Source organism: Scardinius erythrophthalmus (assembly GCF_964197995.2).
Source record: "Scardinius erythrophthalmus genome assembly, chromosome: 2".
Lineage (NCBI taxonomy): Eukaryota > Metazoa > Chordata > Actinopteri > Cypriniformes > Leuciscidae > Scardinius > Scardinius erythrophthalmus.
In genome coordinates, this window is record NC_138222.1 from 54990378 (window position 1) to 55015176 (window position 24799).

The 24799-nt window shown below is 35.2% G+C and overlaps 1 protein-coding gene across 4 annotated transcripts in view; it reads right to left on the minus strand.

The window, feature by feature from the left end:
• dock11 (dedicator of cytokinesis 11) overlaps window positions 1-24799 on the minus strand; it is a 113937-nt gene that overhangs the window by 49405 nt on the left and 39733 nt on the right. For 2 of the 4 annotated variants that reach the window (XM_081359412.1, XM_081359411.1), the window contains exons 13-31: window positions 24625-24747; window positions 24194-24276; window positions 23127-23249; window positions 22078-22154; window positions 21678-21862; window positions 20871-20936; window positions 20667-20759; window positions 19212-19335; window positions 17564-17685; window positions 17308-17391; window positions 17100-17189; window positions 16271-16392; window positions 15451-15520; window positions 14352-14477; window positions 12851-12922; window positions 11134-11280; window positions 9170-9253; window positions 7341-7452; window positions 4139-4177 (exon numbers count right to left, since the gene is read on the minus strand). In XM_081359412.1, the coding sequence (XP_081215538.1) occupies window positions 4139-4177; window positions 7341-7452; window positions 9170-9253; window positions 11134-11280; window positions 12851-12922; window positions 14352-14477; window positions 15451-15520; window positions 16271-16392; window positions 17100-17189; window positions 17308-17391; window positions 17564-17685; window positions 19212-19335; window positions 20667-20759; window positions 20871-20936; window positions 21678-21862; window positions 22078-22154; window positions 23127-23249; window positions 24194-24276; window positions 24625-24747 (1942 nt within the window). The remainder of the gene's footprint in view (window positions 1-4138; window positions 4178-7340; window positions 7453-9169; window positions 9254-11133; window positions 11281-12850; window positions 12923-14351; window positions 14478-15450; window positions 15521-16270; window positions 16393-17099; window positions 17190-17307; window positions 17392-17563; window positions 17686-19211; window positions 19336-20666; window positions 20760-20870; window positions 20937-21677; window positions 21863-22077; window positions 22155-23126; window positions 23250-24193; window positions 24277-24624; window positions 24748-24799) is intronic. The other 2 variants (XM_081359414.1, XM_081359413.1) reach the window with 1 other exon arrangement.

A 24799-nucleotide genomic window follows, 5' to 3' on the forward strand; every position in this document is an offset into this window, starting at 1 on the left:
TCCCTAAGTCATGGAAATCTGCATTTGTCCTCACACTATTAAAAAGTGGAGACCCGTCGGCCTTAGACAATAATCAGCCAATCTCCAGACTCTCTGTCTAGGCTAAACTGTTTCTTTGATTCTCCTATAAATGAGCAACTAAAACATTTTTTAGCTGACAACTGTATTTTAAGTTCCACTCAGTCTGATTTCCAGCAAGGACACAGTACAATTACGGCTGTAACCTCTGTTACAAATGATATTGTTAATGCTTTAGATGACAAAAAGCAGTCTTGTGCTGCTCTATTCACTGACTTATCTAAAGCATTTGACACCGTTGACCATCATCTACTTCTGCAAAGATTGCAAAACATAGGATTTAGTAGCACTGCGCTAAATTGGTTTTCTAATTACCTGAGTGGTAGAACTCAGTGTGTGGCATTAGATAACTGTACCTCATCCTTGCTAAAAGTAAAAAAGGGTGTCCCCCAAGGATCAGTTTTGGGTCCTATTTTATTTCTATTTATATAAATGATTTAGGTGTGGATCTGAATCAAACAAAGGCTAATTTTTACGCAGATTATACTATTTTGTACACCTCTGCTACGTCACTGAAGGAAGCAATTCGTCATTTACAGTCTGCCTTTAGTCAGGTACAAAAATCTCTGGTAGGATTAAAGTTGGTCTTAAATGCTAAAAACTGTTTTTTACACGTTCACATTCTCTTATGGATTTCACTATTTTAACACAAAGTGGTACTCCAACAGAGAGGGTGACTTCCTACAAATACCTAGGTATTTAGTTGGATGATAAAATGTCTTTTGGGGTCCATATTGAGAGCCTTTTAAAAAAAACTCAGACCCAAGTTTTTATTTTAGATTGAATAAGTGCTTTCCTTATTCAGCAAGGTAAAGGTTGGTGCAGAGCACATTCTTATCAGTTTTGGATTATGGTGACCTAATTTATTTGCACTCTACTTCATTTTTATTAAAAAAAACGATGTATTATACCACTCAGCCTTACATTTCATTACAGGTGCAGCAGCTAGGACTCTGTATGAAACTGTTCAGTGGTCCTCCCTCTCCCTAAGAAGGAAATTCAATTTATTGATTTTTATTGCTAAAGCACTAATGGGTAAATTACCCCTCTACATTTCAAATTTGCTTACTTACCAAAATAGTGTTTACAGGACAAGGTTGTCAAAAAAAAAAAGTTAATTATTCCATCAACAAGAACAGAACTTTCTCCTCATATGCACCAAATGTCTGGAATGAACTCCAAAACACCTTAAATCTAGAATCACTTCCACCTATTAATACTTTTAAAAACCTTTTAAAGTTAACTCTGACTGAACAGGTGGCTAGGTGCCTTTTAAATTTGATGTCTGTATTTGCTTACGTTAAGTATAATGTCTTGTTTGTGTATGTATAGTGTATGTATAGAGATTTGTGTTGTAGTATGTAATCTTTGTCCTGTCTTTTATGTATTTTTTTTTTTTACTTTTTGGCCACCTGTTTTGGCCAGGACTCCCTGGGAGAAGAGTTACTGTAACTCAATGGGACTTTTCCTGGTTAAATAAAAAATAAATTAAAAAAGTACATGTTAATACATGGATGACCTGTAGTGCTAAACGGCATGAAATTGATTTTTAAACTGCATGGTGGAGAAAATGCTGTATATTACTGTTACTACAAATAAAGCTCTTTCTGATTATGCCATGTTAGCCACTAGGGATGCAAGATTTGGGGAAAATGTCATATTGCGATTATTGAGGTCAATATTGCGATTGCGGTATGCGATAAATAAACTAATGGTTTCATGGTTTCATCAACTTGCTTGGTTCTCAAGGAAAATGTACACACAGATTAGTGATAATGTTGAAATGTGTATTTCTCAACTCAAACTAGCAACAACAACTAAATGCAGTGTTTTCTAATTAAAAAAATATTTTTCACAAAATGAAATAATGACATCTTTGCATTACTGCAAACTTGTTATTGTCTCAATAGTACAATAGTATAAATAAATTGAACAATAAATTAACAAGTATGCTCATGAAAATTAGATATTTTGAACATTCTGTCCAGACAAACAGGGACATTTAAGCAGGATGTGTATTGTGATTGTCAAAACATTTGGTAACTAAACAGAAATTTGTTAAGTTTAGTGACAACGTTACAATGTTTACATGGTACAATGACTGGTAGGCTAGTGATTTTGTTGTTGCTTGACACAAATTTCACAATTTCAATTCAAATCTTGTGATTTGATTCTGATCCTGATTCAAAATTAATTAATTTGGATAAATATTAGCAACAGTAGATACATGTTAATTTTTCTCAAGAAAAAAAAAAATCTCACCTAATGCTGTAAACATACAGAGAGCCCTGTCAGCTGGTATTATTATTAAAGGCTAAAAATAACAACTAAAATTAAATATAATGTGGTTTTTACTAGGCTATTATAACAACGTTACAATATTTGAATGATGTAAGTATAAATATAATAAATATTTAATATAGTGCACATATTTAGCAAAATGCTTCTCTTGAATTACTAATTTGTCTAGCCAACTAACATGCTATCAAATGGCTTTCCTGAGGTAAATGTAACGTCATGTGACATTGTTCTCCAGCTGTTTTATTGACCTCTTTCCGCGGTTGAAAAACACTTGATTGATATTATGTATGAGGCATAAACATTTCAGTAAGTTGTACTGTATCTTTCAACACACCTATTGTTCATTCGTGTTTATTTACTATTAACTAGTAAAGAGTAAGAGATGTCTGGTTCACAACCACGATCTGACTGTCACGTCACATTTACAAGCGCCAAAACGCTATTGTTTGAATTTCGTAATAAAATTGACAGAATCTGAGAGTTTGAGAGAATTTGTTTCCTATCAAAAGTAACCTGCTCTGTCTAGTCTGTCGGTGTCAGTGTCCTCTTTGCTTCGCGATTTTTCTCTGCGTGAGAAAATGGATGTGTGGCGTGAGAGCGTGTGAAAAGAGTCTCACGCTGAATGAGTGTGAATTGGCAGCCCTGCTTTCTCAGCTCAGTGTCGGTTATCTTATAGCCAAAATATCGCCATATAACAGAGGTAGACTTTAATCGTGCAGCGCTATTAGCCACTTGACAGAATAGTGTCTCTGAGGTACAAACATGTTACTCGCGGTAAATCAAGAGAACAAGAGATTCAAACAATAAGACTAACCATGTTGAGCTTTATAAAAAAAAAAAAATTTTCTGTTGATAAAGTGAAATGTCGAATAAAACACGTAATATATTAAAGCACTTTTGGTGTTTTCATGAATTCTAAGGAAGTAAAACTGGAAATTGACGCATTGACACGGGCTGTTACACTAGTTAAAATAGCTGATTTCTCTGGATTTAAACATTGTTGGAAATATTAGGATATTGTAAGTATACAAGTCAACAAAATGGTTTTTGCATATTTTAATCCAAAAATCTTACATATTGTGCCTTTAAGGTGCATCTGTCATTTTAGGAGCTTAACAGCACTGGTCACTGTGAACTCTTATGGAATGGAAAATATCTACTTTATATTTATGCTTTTTGTTTCAAAGAATAATGTAATTTGGTTTTGGAAAAACATGAAGGTAAGTCAATAATGAAAACCTTGCATTTTTGGAAAAACAATCCCATTAAGATAATTCCCTGTAATCAGAGTTGAAAACAGATAAGCCACATTTCCTCACATTTTCCTGTACAACACTAGTGATAGAATCAGATTACGACAAGTGCACACAAGATGTTTCCGCACTCATTCTGAATATACAGTATAAAATTACACAGTTTAGAGAGCAAGTGAAGACAGAACATGACAGACAAATGCAGGATACACTTCATTATAACAGTCAAGTGTAACAGCAACAAACTCAGACGGCATGAAACACGGCCCTTTTAAACTTCTAGAATGTAAAACAATACCAAAAATTCTCTGTAACAATCCACAGTCATTTAATTTCAACAGACCAAAGCAAATATGCAATGCTTGGTGACAGAAAAAGCGAAAGTGTGAAATGCAGTTAGACAGTGATTTTTGAGTGATGCTGGAGCATAGCAAGGCAATTAGTGGGGTTATCAGGACGATAATCTGGTGACTGGAAGTGCATTGGCATTGGTCGGCATCACCTACCTACGACGCCGAAACACTCCGCCGCATACGAAATAAAATCTGAAATAATGAATAAAGGAAGCAATCATGCAGGATTGCCATCAACAGTGAGGGTGTGAATCTGTGAGGGTGTGTGGATACATCTGGAATTAAATACTGCCTCTCTAACAGGGTTGGGAATCGAAAATCGATTCCAATTCTGCAATCAGATCCTTAAGGGCAGGAATTGGATACTTGTTATACACACACCCAAAACGTGCGCACAGAAAGCCGCCTCTCATGATGAATAGTGCATGATACTGGACTGAATTCTCTTTCTCATCTTTTTGCACTTGAACAGACAAACACACACAAAAATATGTCAAATATCCTCGTAAACACTATCGGTTATGTCTTAAGTGAACGTTTCAGTATATTGGATCCGTGCAGCTCTTAAAGTGACAGCAGCCTAATATTCCTGCTGCCATCTCTATAATCACATTAACATTCACTTACTGTTCTTGACTGAATAACTTTTGTAAGTATATTTGTAATGTATATTTTATTTATAAAGTGACATCTGATTACAGTTTTTTGTACCTGAATACCTGAAAACCTTAAAGCAATGTTTATTTCAGTCGTATCGCTGTTCAGTTGTATTTATTTGTGTGATTTCTGATTTGTTTATTTGTTCTTTTTTACAAATTCTTAAAGAGTTTTTACTACTCTTTAATAATGCTTAAAATGTATATTAGTTAAGCTAGTTGTTTTCGCTATGGTATTTTTAAACCATAGGCAAATGTTTCTTGTGTTAGTGTTCTTTAGCCTGTTGATTTTTGTTCATGGTATTCAGCTACAATCAAACGTTTTGCAATTAGACTTAGAATAAATGTGAAAGATTTCTAAGTTTTTTTTTTTTTTTTTTACCTTATTGGAATTGAGAAGCAGAATCGAAATCGTTAAAAATTCAAACAATCCCCAACCCTACTCACTAATGTATACTGCACACACAGTATATACTGCATACTTCCTTTTATTTTTATTTATAATTTGGTTATGCATTATGCACTAATAAACACTTTAAACAGTAGCATGCTACATTGCCATCTATCTTGCATGTTTAATTCTGCATTTTTTTTTGTGTGTGTTAATTTTGCTTTTTTATATCCAACTTGCTAATTTTGGTGGCCTGATCAAATAATGAGTTATTTAAAAAAAAAAATGAGTTATTAAAAAAAAAGTACCGGTACTCATTACAATGGAAATCTAAGCACATTATAGGATCGGTTTGGGGTCGGTAAGATTTTCTTAAGAGATTAATACTTTTATTCAGCAAGGATGCAATAAATTGATCAACAGTGGCAGTAAAGACATTTATAATGTAACAAAAGATTTCTATATCAAATAAATGCGGTTCTATCTATCAAACAATCTTCAAAAAGCTGTCATGGTTTCCATAAAAATATTAAGCAGCACAACCATTTTCAACATTGAATATAATAAGAAATGTTTCTTTAACAGCAAATTTAGCATATCAGAATGATTTCAGAAGGATCATGTGACACTCAAGACTGGAGTAATGATGCTGAAAATTACAGTAATAAATTACATTTTAAAATATTCTGAAAAAAAAAACACCTTTATTTTCAATTGTAATCATATTTCATAATATAACTGTTTTTGATCAAAATAAATACAGCTTTTGTGAGCATAAGAGATTTCTTTCAAAAACATAAAAAATCTTACTGACCCCAAACTTATGAATGGTGGTGTATAAATTGTGAAAAGTATACATACTTTACACTGCACATATGAGTAATCCTGTGTCTCAATGCTGAATTCAGAACCGCCTACTAGAATATCACTCTTACTAGTTCTGCCACACAAAGATGTGGTACAAGTAGTACAAGTAGTGTACTAGTATGCGGTTCTGAATTCAGCATTAGTGAAAAGAATGAGAGGTCATAATTTATCTGAGCTTCATCTGAACTGCGTTTGTAGTGTGACAGTCAGTGGAATAGTAATCAACAAAAATATGTTACTTTAATGGAGTGATCCATGCTGACTGCCTGAAGGTAGTAGTACAAAGAGACTGTTTTATTTGTTTCCAATTAGAAATGCCAAAACTAATTAACTCATGACAGCCATTGTACGTGTTATAAATGAATTTTTGTAATATTAGTTAGTAGGGGTTAAACGGATCGTTGTTGATCCGTACGGACCAGCCCCCACGGTTCGGCACGCATGTGATTCGCGGATTAATTTCAAGTTTAACCGCCATAATCTGAAAGTTTATAATTTGCATGTGTTTTGTCTTGCTGGTTTACACATTCAATAGATCCAGCGCTAGAAGAATTTTATTCGGTATTCACACACTGTTATCTGTGCACACACCTGAAGCACGCACACAGAGAGAGGCGCGTTTCAGATTTGATTCCTCTTTTGCGTCTCCTTGCACTTGGATGGACACACGCACACACACAAAATTATGTCAAAATATCCGTCTCTGCAAGTATTCTCATAAACACAGTGGGTTATGTTTCCAGAGAAAGAGAACAAGAGAAGGATGTATCATTATTGGACCCGTGCATTCGATCTTAAAGTGAAAGCAGCCTATAAACACCTGCTGTTGTCTATATGTCATTAATGTAAATCAAACTACAAAACACAGCCTTAACAAAGATTAATCTATATTAAATGTATACAGTGAACAGTCTTATTTTACATTTAATTATTACATTTCTGTACCTGAATGCTACAGTTAGACCTTACTTTATTTGTAACATTGTTATATTGTATATATCTACGCTTGTAATGACTGTTCACTTGCCTTTAATAATGTTTGAACTTTTTTAGTTAGGCTAGTAGTTTTTGTTGTGGTTTCAGAGTACTTAAAGTGTGCTTTAAGTGATAAATGGAAAGCAAAGTTATCCGAAAAATGATCCAAACCATGACTCAAAAACAGTGATATGATCCGAACCGTGAGTTTTGCGATCCGTTGAACCACTAGTGTTTAGGGAAAATTTATTCTGATCAAATAAGATGTTAAGCTTAGATGTCATCACTCCCCATTTCATGGCACTTAAATTCCTGTGTAGCTCTGTTTTCAGGTTCAAGTAACATGGCGTGAGGAATGGTGATACTAGCAGATCTGAATGTGGTGAAGTCGTTAGACTGGGATGGAGGGGCGGATGAGGGCAGGGGAAAGCCATGGCAGACACAATGATAAGGTGGAGACACCTACCCTGCACTCGCTGCAACTTGGTTCGGCCGAACGCCATGGGCAGGTTAAGAGGAATGTAGTGCTCGTGGTTGCACACCGTCATGAGGAAATCGAACTTCATTTCTGTAAGCTCCTGTAAATATAGGATATGAAACTGATGAGTGAGTTGCTGGAGAAGTTGGTTTAGATATGTAGATATGTGTAACAGACAGATAAGAGATTTATCGCAAAAGGGCATCAGCTCAAGTTCTGACAAGCTAAACGCCTAAATTCACGTCCTAGTTGTTACTAAAAAACAGTTAAATACAAATTAGGGAGGCCAATACTAAAATTCTGGCTGATATGATATGACAGTAATTATTTTTTTGTAATGGCTGACAACCAATAAAAGGCCAACATTAAACTTCCCTAATATTTTCTCCAAAAAAAATTTTTTTTAAATGCTACAATTGAATTTAAGAGAAATGGATGTTCATTTGGAGATTTGCTAAAATTTACATTTAACAGTGTTATTAAATGAATTATTATTACACTATTAAGAATTAGTTTTTAAATATCATCTTTACGTGAGCTAATATAAGCTAAGGTAATCTAAACATAACTATAGTGGAAATTAACATGTACAATTAACTATCAAATAACAACCGATACAACAAATAAAAATAAAATAAAAAGATAGAACCGTTATACTGTGCTCCCCTGATGTTTCTCATCATTAACAAAAAATGAATAAACACAACAACAACAATATTACAATATTTCAGTGATACTTGCAAAAGTCATGCTTTCCATAAATAATTAAAAGAATGCTTTGGAAAAACAGGTTTATATGAAAAGCATAGTAACACTATTTTTTACAGTGTCCTTGTTAAACATGTTACATGTAGTTACTGTAGTAATTACTATAAATTGTACATAATAACATGCAACTAACGTTAACCCCACACGTTAATCCTAACCCTACAGTAAATACATGTAATTAATTATTATAACTCAGTACTTAAATTAATAATTAGAATATTTGAGTAAACATTAGTCGACGAGAAGAGGACCAAATTTTTATTTGTTTGTTAGTCGCAGAAAAAAAAAAAAAACACAGGGATTGGCGAAGTCACGCAGTTTGTGATGTTCAGATTGTTAACACAACTGGTCCATGTGATAATTAGGCTATGTCGAGCATAAAATAAACGTTAGCCTATCAACCTCAAACATGGTTTTATCAGATATTTAGTACAGATTAATAATTTGCACCATATCAATGCATGTGAATTCCAAGGACAGACTAGATGGCTGTGGCACACAGTATTTGCAAGTCAAAATAAGTTATGCATGATGTTATGATAGGAACCCTCTGTGATGTCAACAGCACAGAAGGAGAGCACAGAGATGCTACTCCATAAACACAGTATGACTCACACACATCATCTAGATGTCTGTTGTGAAAGTCCTCACAGGGAACACAATCTCTTAAGCATCCAAACGGAAAAAGATCAACTCCCTAGAATGTCAAATTAGTTTGATGAGATAAAAGCAACGAAGCAAGAGAACTGTTCCTGCCAAAGCAAACAGGCCACTTCTCAATGAGGAAATTAAGGAGATTAAATATGTAAAATGATCTAAAACGGTTAATTTATTGATCTAATTTGACATGGTTTCATTATGAGTTGTGTGACGAAAAGTAAAGTCACTGAATTTAATAATCACCCTTTAATTGTCATGATACAAATGTTACTGTGAAGACCACCGGGTTGCGGCGGCAATTCGATTTATCAATTAGTATTGGTAACCCTGTGAATCAATGTAAGTTGCATTGCTTTGACCGTATAATGGAGTTGAATGATTTTGCCTACCTTTGGATCTTTCAGGCTGAAGCCACACATGTAGTCATTTATCAAACTGAAAGCAAATCCTCTGTTCATAAACGTTAGGCAGCGCTGTGCAGGGGAAGACAGAACAACATAATGCCAATCAGTGAGTTCAAATCAAATAAATATAATACACTTAAATAACGAGTGAAATAACACATGATTCATATTATATACAAACAATTTTGTTTAGTAAAACTCTGTTATCAGGAGAAACAGGTGCGGGTTTAACTTTGATCTTGAATGTTAGCCAGACATTCAGTGAAATCTATCTTGGCTTAATGAGTGATCCATAATTCATAGTGACTATCGAGCAGAAAAACTACAAAAACATTTACATAACAACACGCACTTATGGTGAGCAAGTCCAAATGTTGAAACACACTTCAAATAATGTCTATTAATAGATTTCTTTAATAGGTCTAATTGTAAAAATAAAAATAGATAATAGATAGATATAGATTTAAAAAATCACTAATTGTTAGTTATTGCTCCAGGAGGCTTGAAATGTTAATATCAGCATTACTTTATTGTAAAAAAAAAAAAAAAAAAAATATTCATCAACCTCTTTTCTACAAACTTTTTATCAATTCAGTTTAATTATAAGTCTGATGGGCATTTGGTATAAAGTAGAATTTAAAGTAGAATATCAGAATATCTTGTGCTCATTTTAAAGAACATATACATAATGTGATTCAAAATCAAAAATTAAAATGAGTCAATCTTAACCTTTGACCTAATGAAGCACGTAAGAGTAAAGAACATTTTACACTGTATGCAGAGACTGCGAGTTTCATATAAAAACTTAATATATACATATACAGTATTTAAAAACAAAAAGATTGAGGTCCACTAATTTGATTTAAAACAGCAAAAAATAGCAATATCATATTACAACAATAATAATAAACATTACAATTTAAAATAATATTTATGTTTTTAATATATTTTAAAATGTAATTTATTTATTTTATTTATTTTAAGTGTTACTCTTTTGGAGTCGTCTGCCGTCTGCTGGAAGCTAGTTATTTTAGTCGATAAAGTTTTAAATATGGATATTTTTCTTACAAGAACACATCGCTTCACTTCAGAAGGTCTTTATAGGTCTTCAGAAATGGCCATTCACTGCTATTCTAAAGCTTGGAAGAGCCAGGACATTTTTTAATATAACTCCGATTGTATTCGTCTGAAAGAAGAATGTCATATACACCTAGGATGACTTCAGGGTGAGTACATTTATGGGCTAATTTTCATTTTTGGGGGAACTGTCCCTTTAACTCAAGCACTAGAATCATAGGCCAGTTGCATAAACTGCTCAGACAAGTCAAAGAATTTAGTCATCTATAATTTTTTCTTCAAGATTGTTCATAACTTCTTTTAAGTAAGTTCCTTAACCGGGTAGATTGGTTTAATATGAATCCAAAAAGACTGGTTACCCCTTGGATAGCTGTTAGTTGGTCACACTAGTTTTTTTAAAGCTGCAGTCCGCAGTTTTTCCTCTTTGTCACCATCTCTGTTCGAAATCTGCAATTGCAGTTATTCGCGGAATTATCAACTTTACGTGGGTTGTGCCTCGGCATGGCACAGCGCGGATGAATCCAATGTTTTGAGGAGAATGTGCGGCTTTCAATCACCTCGCTGGTGGTGTGGATACTGTCATTCGCAATCACAAATTTACTTTTTGGAAGTATGAACAACATAAGAGTTTTCACCGGAAAATGTCGTCTGAACAAGTAAGTAACATCCACTTTTGTTCTGACCAACTAATGTTAAGGAGAAAAAAGCATTGCAGTAAATCGCGCTGATTAAATCTAACGCTCGCTTATTTTGGATAATTTTTAACCCCAAAAAGCTACGGACTGCAGCTTTAAGATTCAGGCTTCACAAAGTGAGTGTGTTTATGCAACTGGACCCTGGTCTTATTCAAATACTACAGCTTTAGGCCTGACCTTAATGAAGCTGGCCAGGCTGAAGTTGGCGCATCGGGCCTCCTCTGGGATCTCCACGTAGCGGATAGTGATGTGAGGCATGATTGACAACAGCAGAGACTGCAGCGCTTGGTGGAATGATTCTGGAAACCTCTGTGCTCGCGGCATCTGTAGGGAATGCAGGTGGTTTCATACGATTAACCTTCAATGCTCCATAGTTTCAGTGGTTACGGCAAATGTTCATTTGTAAGAAAAGTTCATCAGGTTTCATGTCAGTTGTCAATATCCCAGATTCCCACACGGAAGTTCAATTATAACAAAAAAGAAATCAGTGGCATGATCGCGTGTTATGCAATCCATTGTGCAGAAGGCATGTAAGAACAACAAACTTCAAGCACTGGCCCTAAATTGGCATTACATGAGACACAGTTATGCAAATAGGATCCAATGGCATGTCAAATAGGTCTGAACATGTCTGGAAAGCAGAAACTGTTAAACACACACTGTACATGCAAAAGTCAACTTAATGTCAACAGTGCAGTACAGCTCAGCTTGAGCTTTGTGTGTGTTTGAGTTCAAAAGGTGCGTGTGGGTTTTTTTTCTCCTTCAAGTGCCTTGATCACGTACACTTTTAAAGAATGAGGAAGTTATCTATGTACACATGCAAAAATTGAAAACATCCTGCTTGACAACCCAGGATTATTTAAATGCAGCTGGTATATTTACCTGATGATGATGAGAATGAAAAGGAGAGGAAAGAAAAGCCCATTGTATTCTTCTCATAAAACAAATGGCTGTTAATTGGTGATTATTTTAAAGGGACAGTTTACCCAAAAAAAAAAAATTATCACAAAAATTCTGTCTGTAATTACTCACCCTCATGTCGTTCCAAACCCGTAAGACCTTTTTTGATGATATCTGAAAGAATTCTGTCCCTCCATTCACAGCTACGCAACCATAAATATCATATAAAGGCTAGATGTCTCGTCCGCGCTGCTGGCCAATGGAGGTCGACGTCCGCACACGGCGGCCATCTTACGACAGGGTGCTCGCTCACTCGTAACATGGTGCATGTACTTTTAAATAACCATAACTTGCTCAATTTTCTACCGATTTTCAAACGGTTTGGTTTGTTATAAACGTCAGAGATGTAGTTATGAAACTGCATACATATGAAAAATTATACAAATGGACTTCCATATGAAAGAATCATAGCCACGGTAATGATGTTTGTAAGAAACCAAACCGTTTGTAAATCCGTCAAGATTTCACCGAGATAAGAGGATTTGTGTGCATGCTGCTCACTCACCTTAATTCACAGAGCCCTGTAGTAAGATGGCCGCCGGTGATGCCGGAAGTGACTCCGCCTTAAGACATCTAGCCTTTATATGATATCTATGTACGCAACTACCACTTGTCCCAGAAAACAACATTTAGCATTTTATTAACAGAATATTAATCTCCTACGGCATTCAGGAAACTATATCTGTTTTTGCCTCAGCACAACACATGCATCGTGTTGCTCTCGTAATTCGTTGGACATTACAATTTTGTAAATAAAGCTTTCAGATTTCAACAAAAATATCTTCATGTGTTTTCCGAAGATGAACGAAAGTCTTACAGGTTTGGAACGACATGAGGATGAGTAATTAATGACAGAATTTTCATTTTTGGGTGAACTATCACCTTAAAGTTAGATATTATGTCAATTTAAAACATGTGAATGGATTATACTAACTTTCATTCTGTTGCCGTCCTGGAGGTGCTGTGCCATTGACTTGGCCATGGTCTCAAAGAAGAACCAGGAATACTGTAATTAAGACAGAAAGAGAGAGGACTTAATACAATTACACAGAGGAATGTTGTAAATGTGTGCAAGTACACATTTTATATACAGATATAAAACCAGATATAAAACCACAAACCAAATTATACATACACACTACCATTCATAAGTTTGGAATAATTAAGATTTTTTTTAAAGATTTTGAAGGAAGTCTCTTCTGCTCACCAAGGCTGCATTTATTTGAACAAAAAATGGTGGGAAAAAAAATCTTGCATCAAAATAACTGAAGTGTATTGTGATTGTCAAAACATTTTAATAACTAAACTGAATTTTATTAGGTTTAGTGACAACATGTTACAATGTTTACCTGATACAATTTCTGGTAAGCTACGTTTTTTTATTATTGCTTGACACAAATTTTACGATTTCAATTCAATTCAATTCTTGTGATTTGATTTAATATTGACTCATTTGGATAAATATTAGGTACACAAGATAGGCGTTAATTTTTCTCAAGAAAAAAATAATCTTACCTAATGCTGTAAACATACAGAGAGCCCTATCAGCTGGCAGTATTTTTTTAAGGTTAAAAATAACTCAAATTAAATATAATGTATTTTTTTATTATAATAACAACTTTATTTAATGATATAAGTAAAAATATAATAAATATGTAATATAGTACACCCTATTTAGCAAAATACTCTCTATAGCTCTTTTTTTTCTAGCCAACTAACGTGCTATAGCCTATATTATGGTCATCAAATGGCTTTCCTGAGGCAAATGTTATGTGAAATAATTGTTTTATTGACTCTTTCCGCGGTTGAAAAACACTGATTGATCGATATTATGTATGAGGAATATACATTTCGGTAAGTTGTACTGTATCTTTCAACATTGTTCATTCGTGTGTATTTACTATTAGCTAGTAGAGATGATCGGTGAAAAGTGTCAATCGCATGAGTCTCACGGTGAATGCGTGAGAGTTGGCAGCCCTGTAACATAATCACAAAAGAAATGCAGTGAAAGTGAACTGCATTCCTGAAACGATGTACTTATTATTCATAGTCAAAGTCAAATCTGTTTTCATTTATCTTATTGTGTAGCAGTGGATTCCCTGAAAACTTAGTTCTAAGGAAGCTCTGAGATTTGAATTCCAGAAAAATGTGTCCTTAAGGAGTCGTTAAGGAGATGCTTAGTCTGTATGAGAAAAGGAGGGTATATTCATTTAAATACACTGAGGAAGTCCAGTGGTTTTAAATAAAAGAAAGTGTCTCAAGTTATGTGGGTGTGAATGATGACATGAGCATTATTTATATCAACCAACAGATTCCTTGGAACTTAGACAGCAAACTTCAATTCTGAAGTGAATCCAAAAGACAGAAAATAAACACAACAGCGCCATCTGCTGCGCAAATAGGTCATATTCATCATAACTGAACAGTTTTGTCACCTTGAGGAGTTTGTTGCAGGTGTTGGAGTCTGCAGTTTGTTTGAGGATGGCAGTCACTGATGTAGCCAAAACTTCATGTGTCGTCACAGAGTTTTCAGAAGATGTGTTGTTGATCCGAAACACGTACTGCAAAAGAAAAAGGTGGTTCAAATTCCAATTTTTATTTTATTGTGGCCACGGTAAAATGTGGGTCCCATGGCCAAACCTGTGGAGAACCACTGGTTTAAACCACTCTTGGACTAATCGAATCAATGTTTATGTTACTAAATTAATAAAAATAGCTTTTCAGTTGTTTTACCAAACGCACATTTTCTCATTTTTTATTTCTTTATTTTTTAAATAAAATTGCATTTACCTGTACACCTGGCTTTTAGTGTGGTCGAGTGTGATCCCATCAAAAGGCCTGTTTGCACCTGGTCACTTCATGCGTTTTCTGTGATCGGATAGCTATCCGATTGTGAAAAGATGAGGTGTAAATGCCCTCTGAAAAAATGCTTTGGAGACCGATTTAAATCTGATCGCTTAAACCACTTCAGGAGGAGGTCTGAGACGCATTCCAGATGAAACTGGACAAGTGTAAAAGCATCTGGTTGTTGAAACCATATATGTCAGTTTTACTCCTCACAAAATGTTAAAAAATAAACACGTGAGAGCATGTTATTAGCTATAAGACATGATCTAGCCATATATGAAGTGCTACCACAACATGCATCGCCAGCGCGCAAACTGCCGCAAATGAAATGGAAAGTAAGTCGCAGATGCTCAAAACACAATCATCTTCATTGAAAGTACTGAGACTTAAATGATCTTTCCAGTTGCTGATGCCACTCTTTATTGTAGTCTTTAATCTTGAAATTAGCTGATGATAAATAAAATGCAGCTCATATCTGTTGCTTTCACTGAACTGAACTTCATTTTATTAGCATATAGCGCTGGAATTTGTTATATTCGTTTTGTGGAGACACATTTATGTGGGCAAGTGTAAATGGAACTGTTTTAACAAATCAGATCGCTATCCGATCAGTAAAAACGCATGATATGTCCAGGTGTAAACAGGCCCAAAAAATGGCAGTTTAAACAGGGAGCCTTAGTGTCGTACCTTCAAAAAAGAGCGTAGGTGGTGCTCCAGACACTCCTCATGACACTGAGACACTATGTGAATGATTACACTGTAAAACAAAGGCACATTAGTAACGTCGATACGAGGAAGCATTCCTACATTTTATATTACACAAAAAGATTATGTTAAAGGTACACTATGCAACTGCATGCATTTTGCGGAAGAACATTGTTTTGGTTGTGCTTTGGTTCTGCGTGACTGTGAGGATGAATATGACCCTTCACAATAGATAATGCTTTACAGTGAACTCTGTTAGAGAGCTACATGTGGCAATTTATCTGTTCAATAAAATGCCTTACTTATAAAAACACAATATCTACAACGCATCTACAACATTTCAAATCCCTCAGTTCTAGCCATCTCCGAAAAGCTAAGCAGATGCTAGTTTAATTACGGGCTCTTGTCTCTTTTCGCCAGCAGACTCTATTCTGATCAGTGTTTTTTTTTTTTTTTTTTAAGGTTGGAGATTTTCAACCTTTCTCATTCGTTGTGAAACTAACCTTTGTGTGTAAGACACACACGGACGAGTGAGGTATGTTCAAAATTTCCAGCAAAAACCATCCGGACAGGTCTAAAATACAAACACTAATGATAGGCTTACCATAATGAATCGGGGTAAGACAAAAACACGTTTTGTAAGAGGGATGGATGATGTATCGACTCATTATTTAAATTTTGAACAAACAAAAAAAAGTTATATAGTGTACCTTTAAAGATTAAACTTTTTCATAGGCCTGTTTGCATTCAAAACAGTAATGCAGCTGGAGTCTTTCTGAGAAGACTAATAAGAGTAAATCACCGTGTGGAGTTGACAGCAATGTCTTGACCCTCTTTGTTTGCCATAGTGAGGACTCCAAAGAGCTGAACGAGCACCGTAGGGAGGAACGTGATGATGACCCGAGTCTCCACCGCATGTAGGCACTTGGAGAGGAGACAGGAAATTAAAAGATTACAAAGTACACTGACATCCAAAGGTTTGGGATCAGTAAGATTTTCATCTTTTTTCTAAGAGATTAATACTTTTTTCCAGTAAGGATGCATTCAATTGATCAGAAGTGACAGTAAAGACATTTTTATTGCTACAAAAGATTTCCATTTCAAATAAAATGCTGTTCTTTTGAAATTTCTATTCATCAAAGATGACATTTTCACAAAAATGTTGAGCAGCACAACTGTTTTTAACATTGATAATAATGAGAAATGTTTCTTGAGCATCAAATCCGCATATTAGGATGATTTCTGAAGGATCACGTGACACTGAAGACTGGAGTAATGATGCTGAAAATTCAGCTTTGCATCACATGAATAAATATAATTTTAAAATGTATTAAAATAAAAAACAGTGATTTGAAATTGTGTTAATACTTCAGAATATTACGGTGTTCAAAGCATTTTTGCTCAAATAAGCCGCCTTGATGAGCATAAGAGACTAAAAATATTAAAAATCTTACCGACCCTAAATTTTTCAGGTATTTCCTAAATTAGTTCCAAAGAAAAGCTCAGAGAAATCATGTGGGTGAGGTTTAACTTAAATGCATGTCCTCTGTTGTTAAAAATGTTTTAAAAGTCCATAATATTGGGTTTAACTCCAATTAAATGATGACATCTGCATTTTCCCTTGTTCTCACCTTTAGGTACTTGACGAGTTCAGCGAGATTGCCCTGTGATGCTGACCTCATCAGCTGGCAACACTGGAAGAAATTGTGGAGGTGCAAATCCTGGATGGGGTGGAATTTACTAGATTTAACGCTTTTATTTTACATAACACTTCATTATTCTCTGTTAAGTACAATGGATTGAAATTAGCAGAACAATCCTTAGATCAGATAAACTTACCTGAGTGTAAATTGTTGATGCTACATTCACTCGCACTTTGAATAATGGTTTGCTATTCTCCACCCATTTGATGTCTGGGGAAGTCTAGAGAAAAAAAAAAATTATTAAAAAAATGACAGAACGAATCAGTGAATCAACCAAATCAATCAATCTAACCAGTCAATGTACAAACAAACCAACCAATCAACAACTCAACCAACAAACGCACACTTAAAATGAATTTTTAGCATTAGTGTTGCTGAAAAGAAGATTGTACCTTCTTTGAGTCTTGGCTTTTGTCAAACATGTAACCCGCTGGTAGATTAGCAGACACAGGAAGTTGTAGCTCTGAGGACTGTATTCTGCCATCCTTCAATAAAGGAGTCCAGGAGTAACCCACTGTAGAGAGCGAAAAGGTCAATTGAGTACAACAGTGCTCGCCCACTTTTTCAGCAGAGTTGGTTCCAGATGTATTTTTTCTATTCATTTCTCTCATTGGGATTTCAAAAAAGTCTTTGTTAAAGAGTTATAAGCCATGAAGCAAGCCAATCAGCTACAAGGTGAATCATAATATTACAAACTTTGATTTGAAGCTAAAAAATATTTGACAAATTGGACAAAAACACAAAGGGACATATATTAAGGTTATTGCAAAATATGCATATATATTCAAATATTTAAATATTTTGAGAGTGTTGGGAGATCGCCTCGATTACGTCATTTGCAGTGCTTCATGGGAGTGGGCGGGGCTTAAGAGAACTATTAGCATGTTTTGCTTGTCTGGACTCTGATTGGTGGAATTTTCTATGCAGCATCATGGGTAATGAAATTTTCCACCACGGATTCCACTGTTAAACACCCTTATTTTAAAACTAAGTTGAAATAGTGTGGGCTGCCCGCTTCAACCGAAGCAAATACTATTGATTAACAACCACGTAGCTCACAGTAGGTCTACATTTTTCAAAGGTTTATATAAGTTATCGTTAAAAATCGTTTTTACTTCCAGAAACCGACTGTAGCACTCTTTTCCATACACACACACATAGTACCGTTCAAACATTTGGGGTTGATAACATTTTTAAATGTTTATGAAAGAAGTCTCTTAGGCTCCCAAGGCTGCATTTATGAATAATATTTTGAAATATTATTACAACTTAACATAACTGTTTTCTATTTGAATATATTTAAAATGTAATTTAATCTGGTAAAGCTGAATTTTCAGCATTATTACTCCAGTTTTCAATGTCACATGATCCTTCAGAAATCATTTTAATATGCTGATTTGCTCCTCAAGAAGCATTTATCATTATTATCATTGAAAACAGTTGTTCTGCTTAATATTTTTTGTGGAAACTGTGATACATTTTTTCAGGATTCTTTGATGAATAGAAAGTTCTAAAGAACAGCATTTGTTTGAAACAGAAATCTTGGTCCCACTTTATATTAAGTGGCGTTAAGTACTATGTACTTACATAAAAAATAAGTACAATGTACTTATTGTGTTCATGTTGTATTGTAAAACACTTTTGCTGCTATTGAGGTGTGATACGGGTAAGGTTAGGGATAGGTGTGGTGTTATGGGTAGGTTTAAGGGTGAGTTAAGGTGTAAGGGAAGGGTTAACTGTGTAATTACAAATGTTATTACATAAATTAATTACAGCTGTAATTACATGCAGGAATTTTTAAAATAAGTACAATGTAAAAACATGAAGTTACACAATAAGTACATTGTATCAAATTATTAATTTCAATGTAAGTACATAGTACTTAAAGCCACTTAATATAAAGTGGGACCAAAATCTTTTGTAACATTATAAATGTCTTTACATTTAATGCATCCTTGCTGAATAAAAATCTGAAATAAAAATTAAACTGACTCCAAACTTTTGAACGGTAGTGCATACAGTACACAAACAAACACTCACCCAGTGTTTCCACTCCCTCTCGCTTCTTGGTGGTGGTTTTGTTGCCAACATCACAGCTTATGTGGTAGAAAGTAAAGAGAATGTGATGCTTCTCATGGAGATGAACAGGGAGCTCGATTTTAATCTGTGACAGAAATGAAAATATTCAAACATTAATAGGAACTTGACAAGTTTAATTTTAACCTAGTTCTTGTACAAAACAATTGGTCCCACTTTATATTAAGTGGCGTTAAGTACTATGTACTGACATCAAAAAATAAGTACAATGTACTTATTCTGTTCATGTTGTATTGTAAAACACTTTTGCTGCTATTGAGGTGTGACATGGGTAAGGTAAGGAAAAGGTGTGGTGTTATGGGTAGGTTTAAGGGTGGGTTAAGGTGTAGGGGAAGGGTTAACTGTATAATTACAAATGTAATTGCATAAATTAATTACAGCTGTAATTACATGCAGGTATTTTTAAAATATAAGTACAATGTTAAATCATGTATGTACACAATAAATCCATTGGATCAAATTATTAATTTCAATGTTGGTACATAGTAGTTAAAGCCACTTAATATAAAGTGGGACCAAAAAGGGTATATAAGCCTGATTTGATCTCATAAATACAGTGCATGAAAAGTAAACATGTCATTATTATGTGATACAAAATGAATAAATAATGGCAGAATATAGAACACATTATCTTAATCCATATTATGCATTTTGTTTATAAAGGTTTTCTAGGGGAAAATGCTTGACATGCAATTTAGTGTGTTGCATTTATAGTCTGGGCTCATCTGTTTGCCTGGATATAATATGCATCATCAATACAATAAGGTGTATCTCCATTTTTGGTGAATGGCTCCTTTGAGGCTCTCCAGCTGATGACATACTGTAATTAGGCTCTGTCCAGCAAATACCGTAACACACAGCTTTATTGGCTATGTCTGTGCCTGCTGAATGTGTCGATGTCTTGTGACTCATTTCTCTACTGAGCGAATAATATGTCTTTAACATCTTGGCCCTGAGGGTCCAGTGAAGCCTAACAGGATGCGTCTCTGGAATGATTCAGAAATTGTCTTGGGAAAACTCATGCTTTGTGTTGTTTATGACTCAACATCATTGGCATTGACTGGGTACTGAATTATGTAATAGTTTTTGGTCTCAATAAAAAAGTGTGGATTCACATTTTATGAGCTATTAGTGTTCTCAGATATATACACATTATAAATATTTATTATTTAACAATGATGATAATTCATAGATGTCTTATTTAATCAATAATGATGTTGATATTTTTACTACTCAAAACCTTTTTGTTAATTACGATAAGTCCAATATGACGTGATGTATTCTGCTAAATAGATTCATATTTATTTACGGTGACTGTGAGAGATTGTGTTGCTGTGCAGTTGAGCAAAAAGAATTACACTACATGACAATATGCATAAAAATAAATGGATTTATTACCTCATCATAAAACTCCGGACACTGATTGTGATGCAAAACTGCAGCAAAAGCACTGGTGGTGAAAAGCGGATCCCCAGACTTGCCGTAGATACACTAAAAGCAATCAGTGGTTAATCAATAACACATTATACTGCACTAATTATTAAATATTAAAGAACTTATGGAACAATGCTGGTACCACATGAAGAATAATCATTCAGTCACCTTCAACGGACCGACTCCCTCCTCATCAGAATCCTTGAACTGAACACACACTGCAATGTTCCGAGCCTGAGAGGAAACACACACGCTGCATTAGACTGCATGGGCAGAAATATGTGTATGTTTAGGAGTGTGTTTGCATGCGTGCGTGTGTGTGTGCGTGTGTATGATTTCATTTTTGATATGAAATCAACATATACTTTGCAACTAAATAATCTTTGCAATGCAACTTAATTATCAAAGATGAAGAATTATTTGCCCCCTACGTTTGAATAAGCACAATGCATTTGCAAATAATATATTATATGCAACAGACAAGGCTATTTTAGTTTAAAAATATGGCATAATATCAAAGGTATAATTAGATGCTAAGCTAGTAGATGCCAGTGTCTTTGACAACATGAAAAATGCAGAATGAGAAGATCATTATAAAGCAACGTGTATTGTGTAAATTGATATATTGCAAATTAGTAAAACTGAATAAAAGACAGATGTCATTAGGAACCATGAGGAATAGATCTGTATACATGTTTGGTAGCATCTCTAATTTAGAAGAAAAGAAGTTGGCGAGCAACAGGGCAAACAGCCAGTGTCATACGCTTTCCAGCAGTGCAGGAGGAAGCAATTAACCCTGAAGTCTATTTAATTAGAGATACGATCTTTCGTGAACTGATTATGAATAGAATCCCGGGGGCTTTTCACAAAGCCTCATGTTTGAAAACACGTAGGCAGACATTGTTACTGCTCGAAGGAGCTTGTTGTTGTACCACCACCCACAGCTTCCCAGTTCCACCAATTACAGAATCTCACCTTGGCAAATGTCTTCTGATTGTCGTATTTGAGCTGCTGAGGATAGACGTAGAGATGGTTCTTGTAGATGGTGAATGGGTGGTTGTGTCTCGCCTCTTCTGGAACAAACTCCTCCACTTCCACAAAAACCCTCTCACACTGTTCCTCGAACGGCTTCACAGGAATATAAGATGATGTGACCGAGTCTACAAAGATAAAGGTTATATAGTAAACGCCACAATCATCAAACCACTTTCCACAAATAGAGTACAAATTCAGATGACAGTATTACAAGCTGAAAGTGTGCCTGGAGATAAAGTGCTACTGAGAAGTCAATAAATGAATGACCTTTAGATTCAAAAGAGATGTTAGCAAATGTTAAATGCCAAAGCAATTAACATAACAGACAAAACATACTTACTTGACAAATCTGGGGGAACACACTCAACACTGATGTTAATTTGTCCAGGGATTATCTGCAGTTTGTTCTTCTCTGGTCTATAAAGAAAAATGTCTCTTCAAAACACTGAACTCTTAATGCATTATGCAATAAAGCGACTAACAAGGAAATACATGCATGGTGGATGAGGGGGATTTTGCCAAGTGGAACACGTCATTCCCATCAACTAATCAGATTTTAGGGATAGAGAAAGGGTTGTGGTTTGAATTCAATTTAGGGTGTGTTCACACTTGTAGTTTGGTTCTCTTGTTTCTTTTGGTCTGGCCCAAAAAAAAGGCTTTTATGACATATTTTTCGACGGAACGTACCAAACATCCAAAACAATGCTGTGCACTGGGCCACATGCGCTCGTTGCTTTTGTGGACATACAGTATGATGCTATTTTTTACTAGCTGAGAACTCCTGAAGAGCTTATAAAATGTGTAAAGGAGTCAAAACAGCGGCAGGAATCCCTCCGTCACACACAGATCTGAGAGACGCGGTTCTGATGCCTTTACCGAACTGTGATGGGCAACATCTCGACTATGATGAGAAGAACCATTTATGCTTGAGCATTTTTTCCTTTTTAAGGTTGTATCTTGTGAAATCATGTTCTGTTTTTGGTTTGTTTATATGTCTTTGGTCCATGTTGTGTTCATATTTCATTCGAACCGCACCACAGTTCAGAAGCGGACTGAAAAGACCCATCTTTTCAGTGTCTCGGTCCGCTTGTTTGCTAGCACCACGGTTCAGATGGCAGCGTTCACACTTATTCAAATGAACCTCACTAACAGAGCAATCGCACCAGTGTTCGTTTTAATCGGACCAAACATGTCAAGTGTGAACACATTCTTAGAGGCTGGGCACCACTCTTCTCACTTCCCTCTGATTAATGATTAGTTCATCTTTAGGGTTTAGTTTCAGGATAAAATTAGTACTATGATTGTTTGATAGACATGCGGATCCAGGATCCTTTCCTACCAGACATCCAGACATCAAAAGAGTGTTAAAGATAGATAGTTATCACTCACTTTTTGAGATCAGTCAATAGTTTGATGAGGTCTTCTGTGGAAATCTTGCTACTGTCTTGGCGGTAGAGTGGAGAGAACTTCCCATCCATGTCTAAACTGCCTTGGGAATCTTTGAACACCTGTCTGAAGCCACACAACACACACACCCTGATGTCTTTGGCATCTATTTCCGGAGTGTACTGACTGTGACGTTCCAGTTTGAAAGGCACATAATTCTACTTAATGTAGAACTCAAATAATATAACTCACACTCTTACTAGTCCATTAAAGTGATAGTTCACCAAAAATACAAATTCTGTCAGCAATTACACATTAGTAATTAGTCATTCCAAACTCTATGAAACACAAATGAAGAGCTTTTTGATGAATCTGAGAGATTTCTGTCCCTCTATAGACAGTCTACTCAACTACCACTTTGACGCTTCAAAAAGTTCATAAAGAGATTGTAAAACTAATCCATATGAATTGAGTGGTTTAGTCCAAATTTTCTGAAGAGACTCGATCACTTTATAGGCTGAACAGATTTAATTTAGGCTTTGATTCACAATATAAACATTCATCAACTCACACATCAGTTGTGGTAAACTGAAGCGCAAACATGTTCGCTTGACATACAAGAACCAATAAGGTTCATTCTCGTGTTATGCAGCAAGTTTGAGTTTCAGCGCGAACCAACAATTTTTTTTTGCCTGTTAAGCAGGTTCGGTTGAACTTCTGTTTATGTTTGCAGATTAATGTTTATATGTAAATAAAAAGGCTAAGTTAAATCTGTTTATCATATAAACCGATCAAGTCTCTTTAGAAAATTGTGGACTAAACCACTAAATTCGTGTGGACTAGTTTTAAAATCTCTTTATGAACTTTTTGAAGCGTCAAAGTGGTAGTTGCATAGCTGTCAATGGGGAGTACAGAACTGGCTCAGATTTCATCAAAAATATATTCTTTTGTTTTCTGAAGATGAACGAAAGTCTTACAGGTTTGGAATTTGTAATTACTAACACAATTTTTATATTTGTGTGAACTATCCCTTTAAGTGAATATGAATAAGAAGTGAGTTACTGTCTTACTTGGCAGCCCAAGCGAAGGGCATCCGGTACTGGCCCAGCCGTTGGCACGTCTGCTTGGCAGTCTTCAGGACTTTCTGCACTGTCTGAGAAACAGACACATAAAAATACATGGAAATATTCTACAGTACATTCTGGAAGCATTTAAATCTGAATTAACAAAAGCCAAAACCTCTGGAAATACTGGAAGTATGACAAATCATGAGTTAATGGAATAAGAAGCCACACTTTAACAACTGTATAAATATAACACATCTTATATTATCTTTATACACTATTCTTGTATTTTCCCCATCAGACTGATATTTAAAACGTTAAAGTGCCTCCTAGACAGCTTGTTGTCTGTTATGCAATGCTCTGTTAAAGTAGAAAGACATCATGCCTAAGAAGATTTTACAGTTCTCTTGAAGAATGCGTGTTATTCAGCAGCAGACCTTGCTGATGTCGGAGGTCTTAATGTAGGGCTCAGCGCAATGGGTAATGCCATTCTGTAAAACCTTTTCCACCCGTGCCAGCAGGAAGATGTCTGTGTGAGGGTTGGTGACGGAGAAAATACCCTGGATGAGACAAAAGTCATACTGTGGTTGTACGTATATTCTTAAGTAAAGA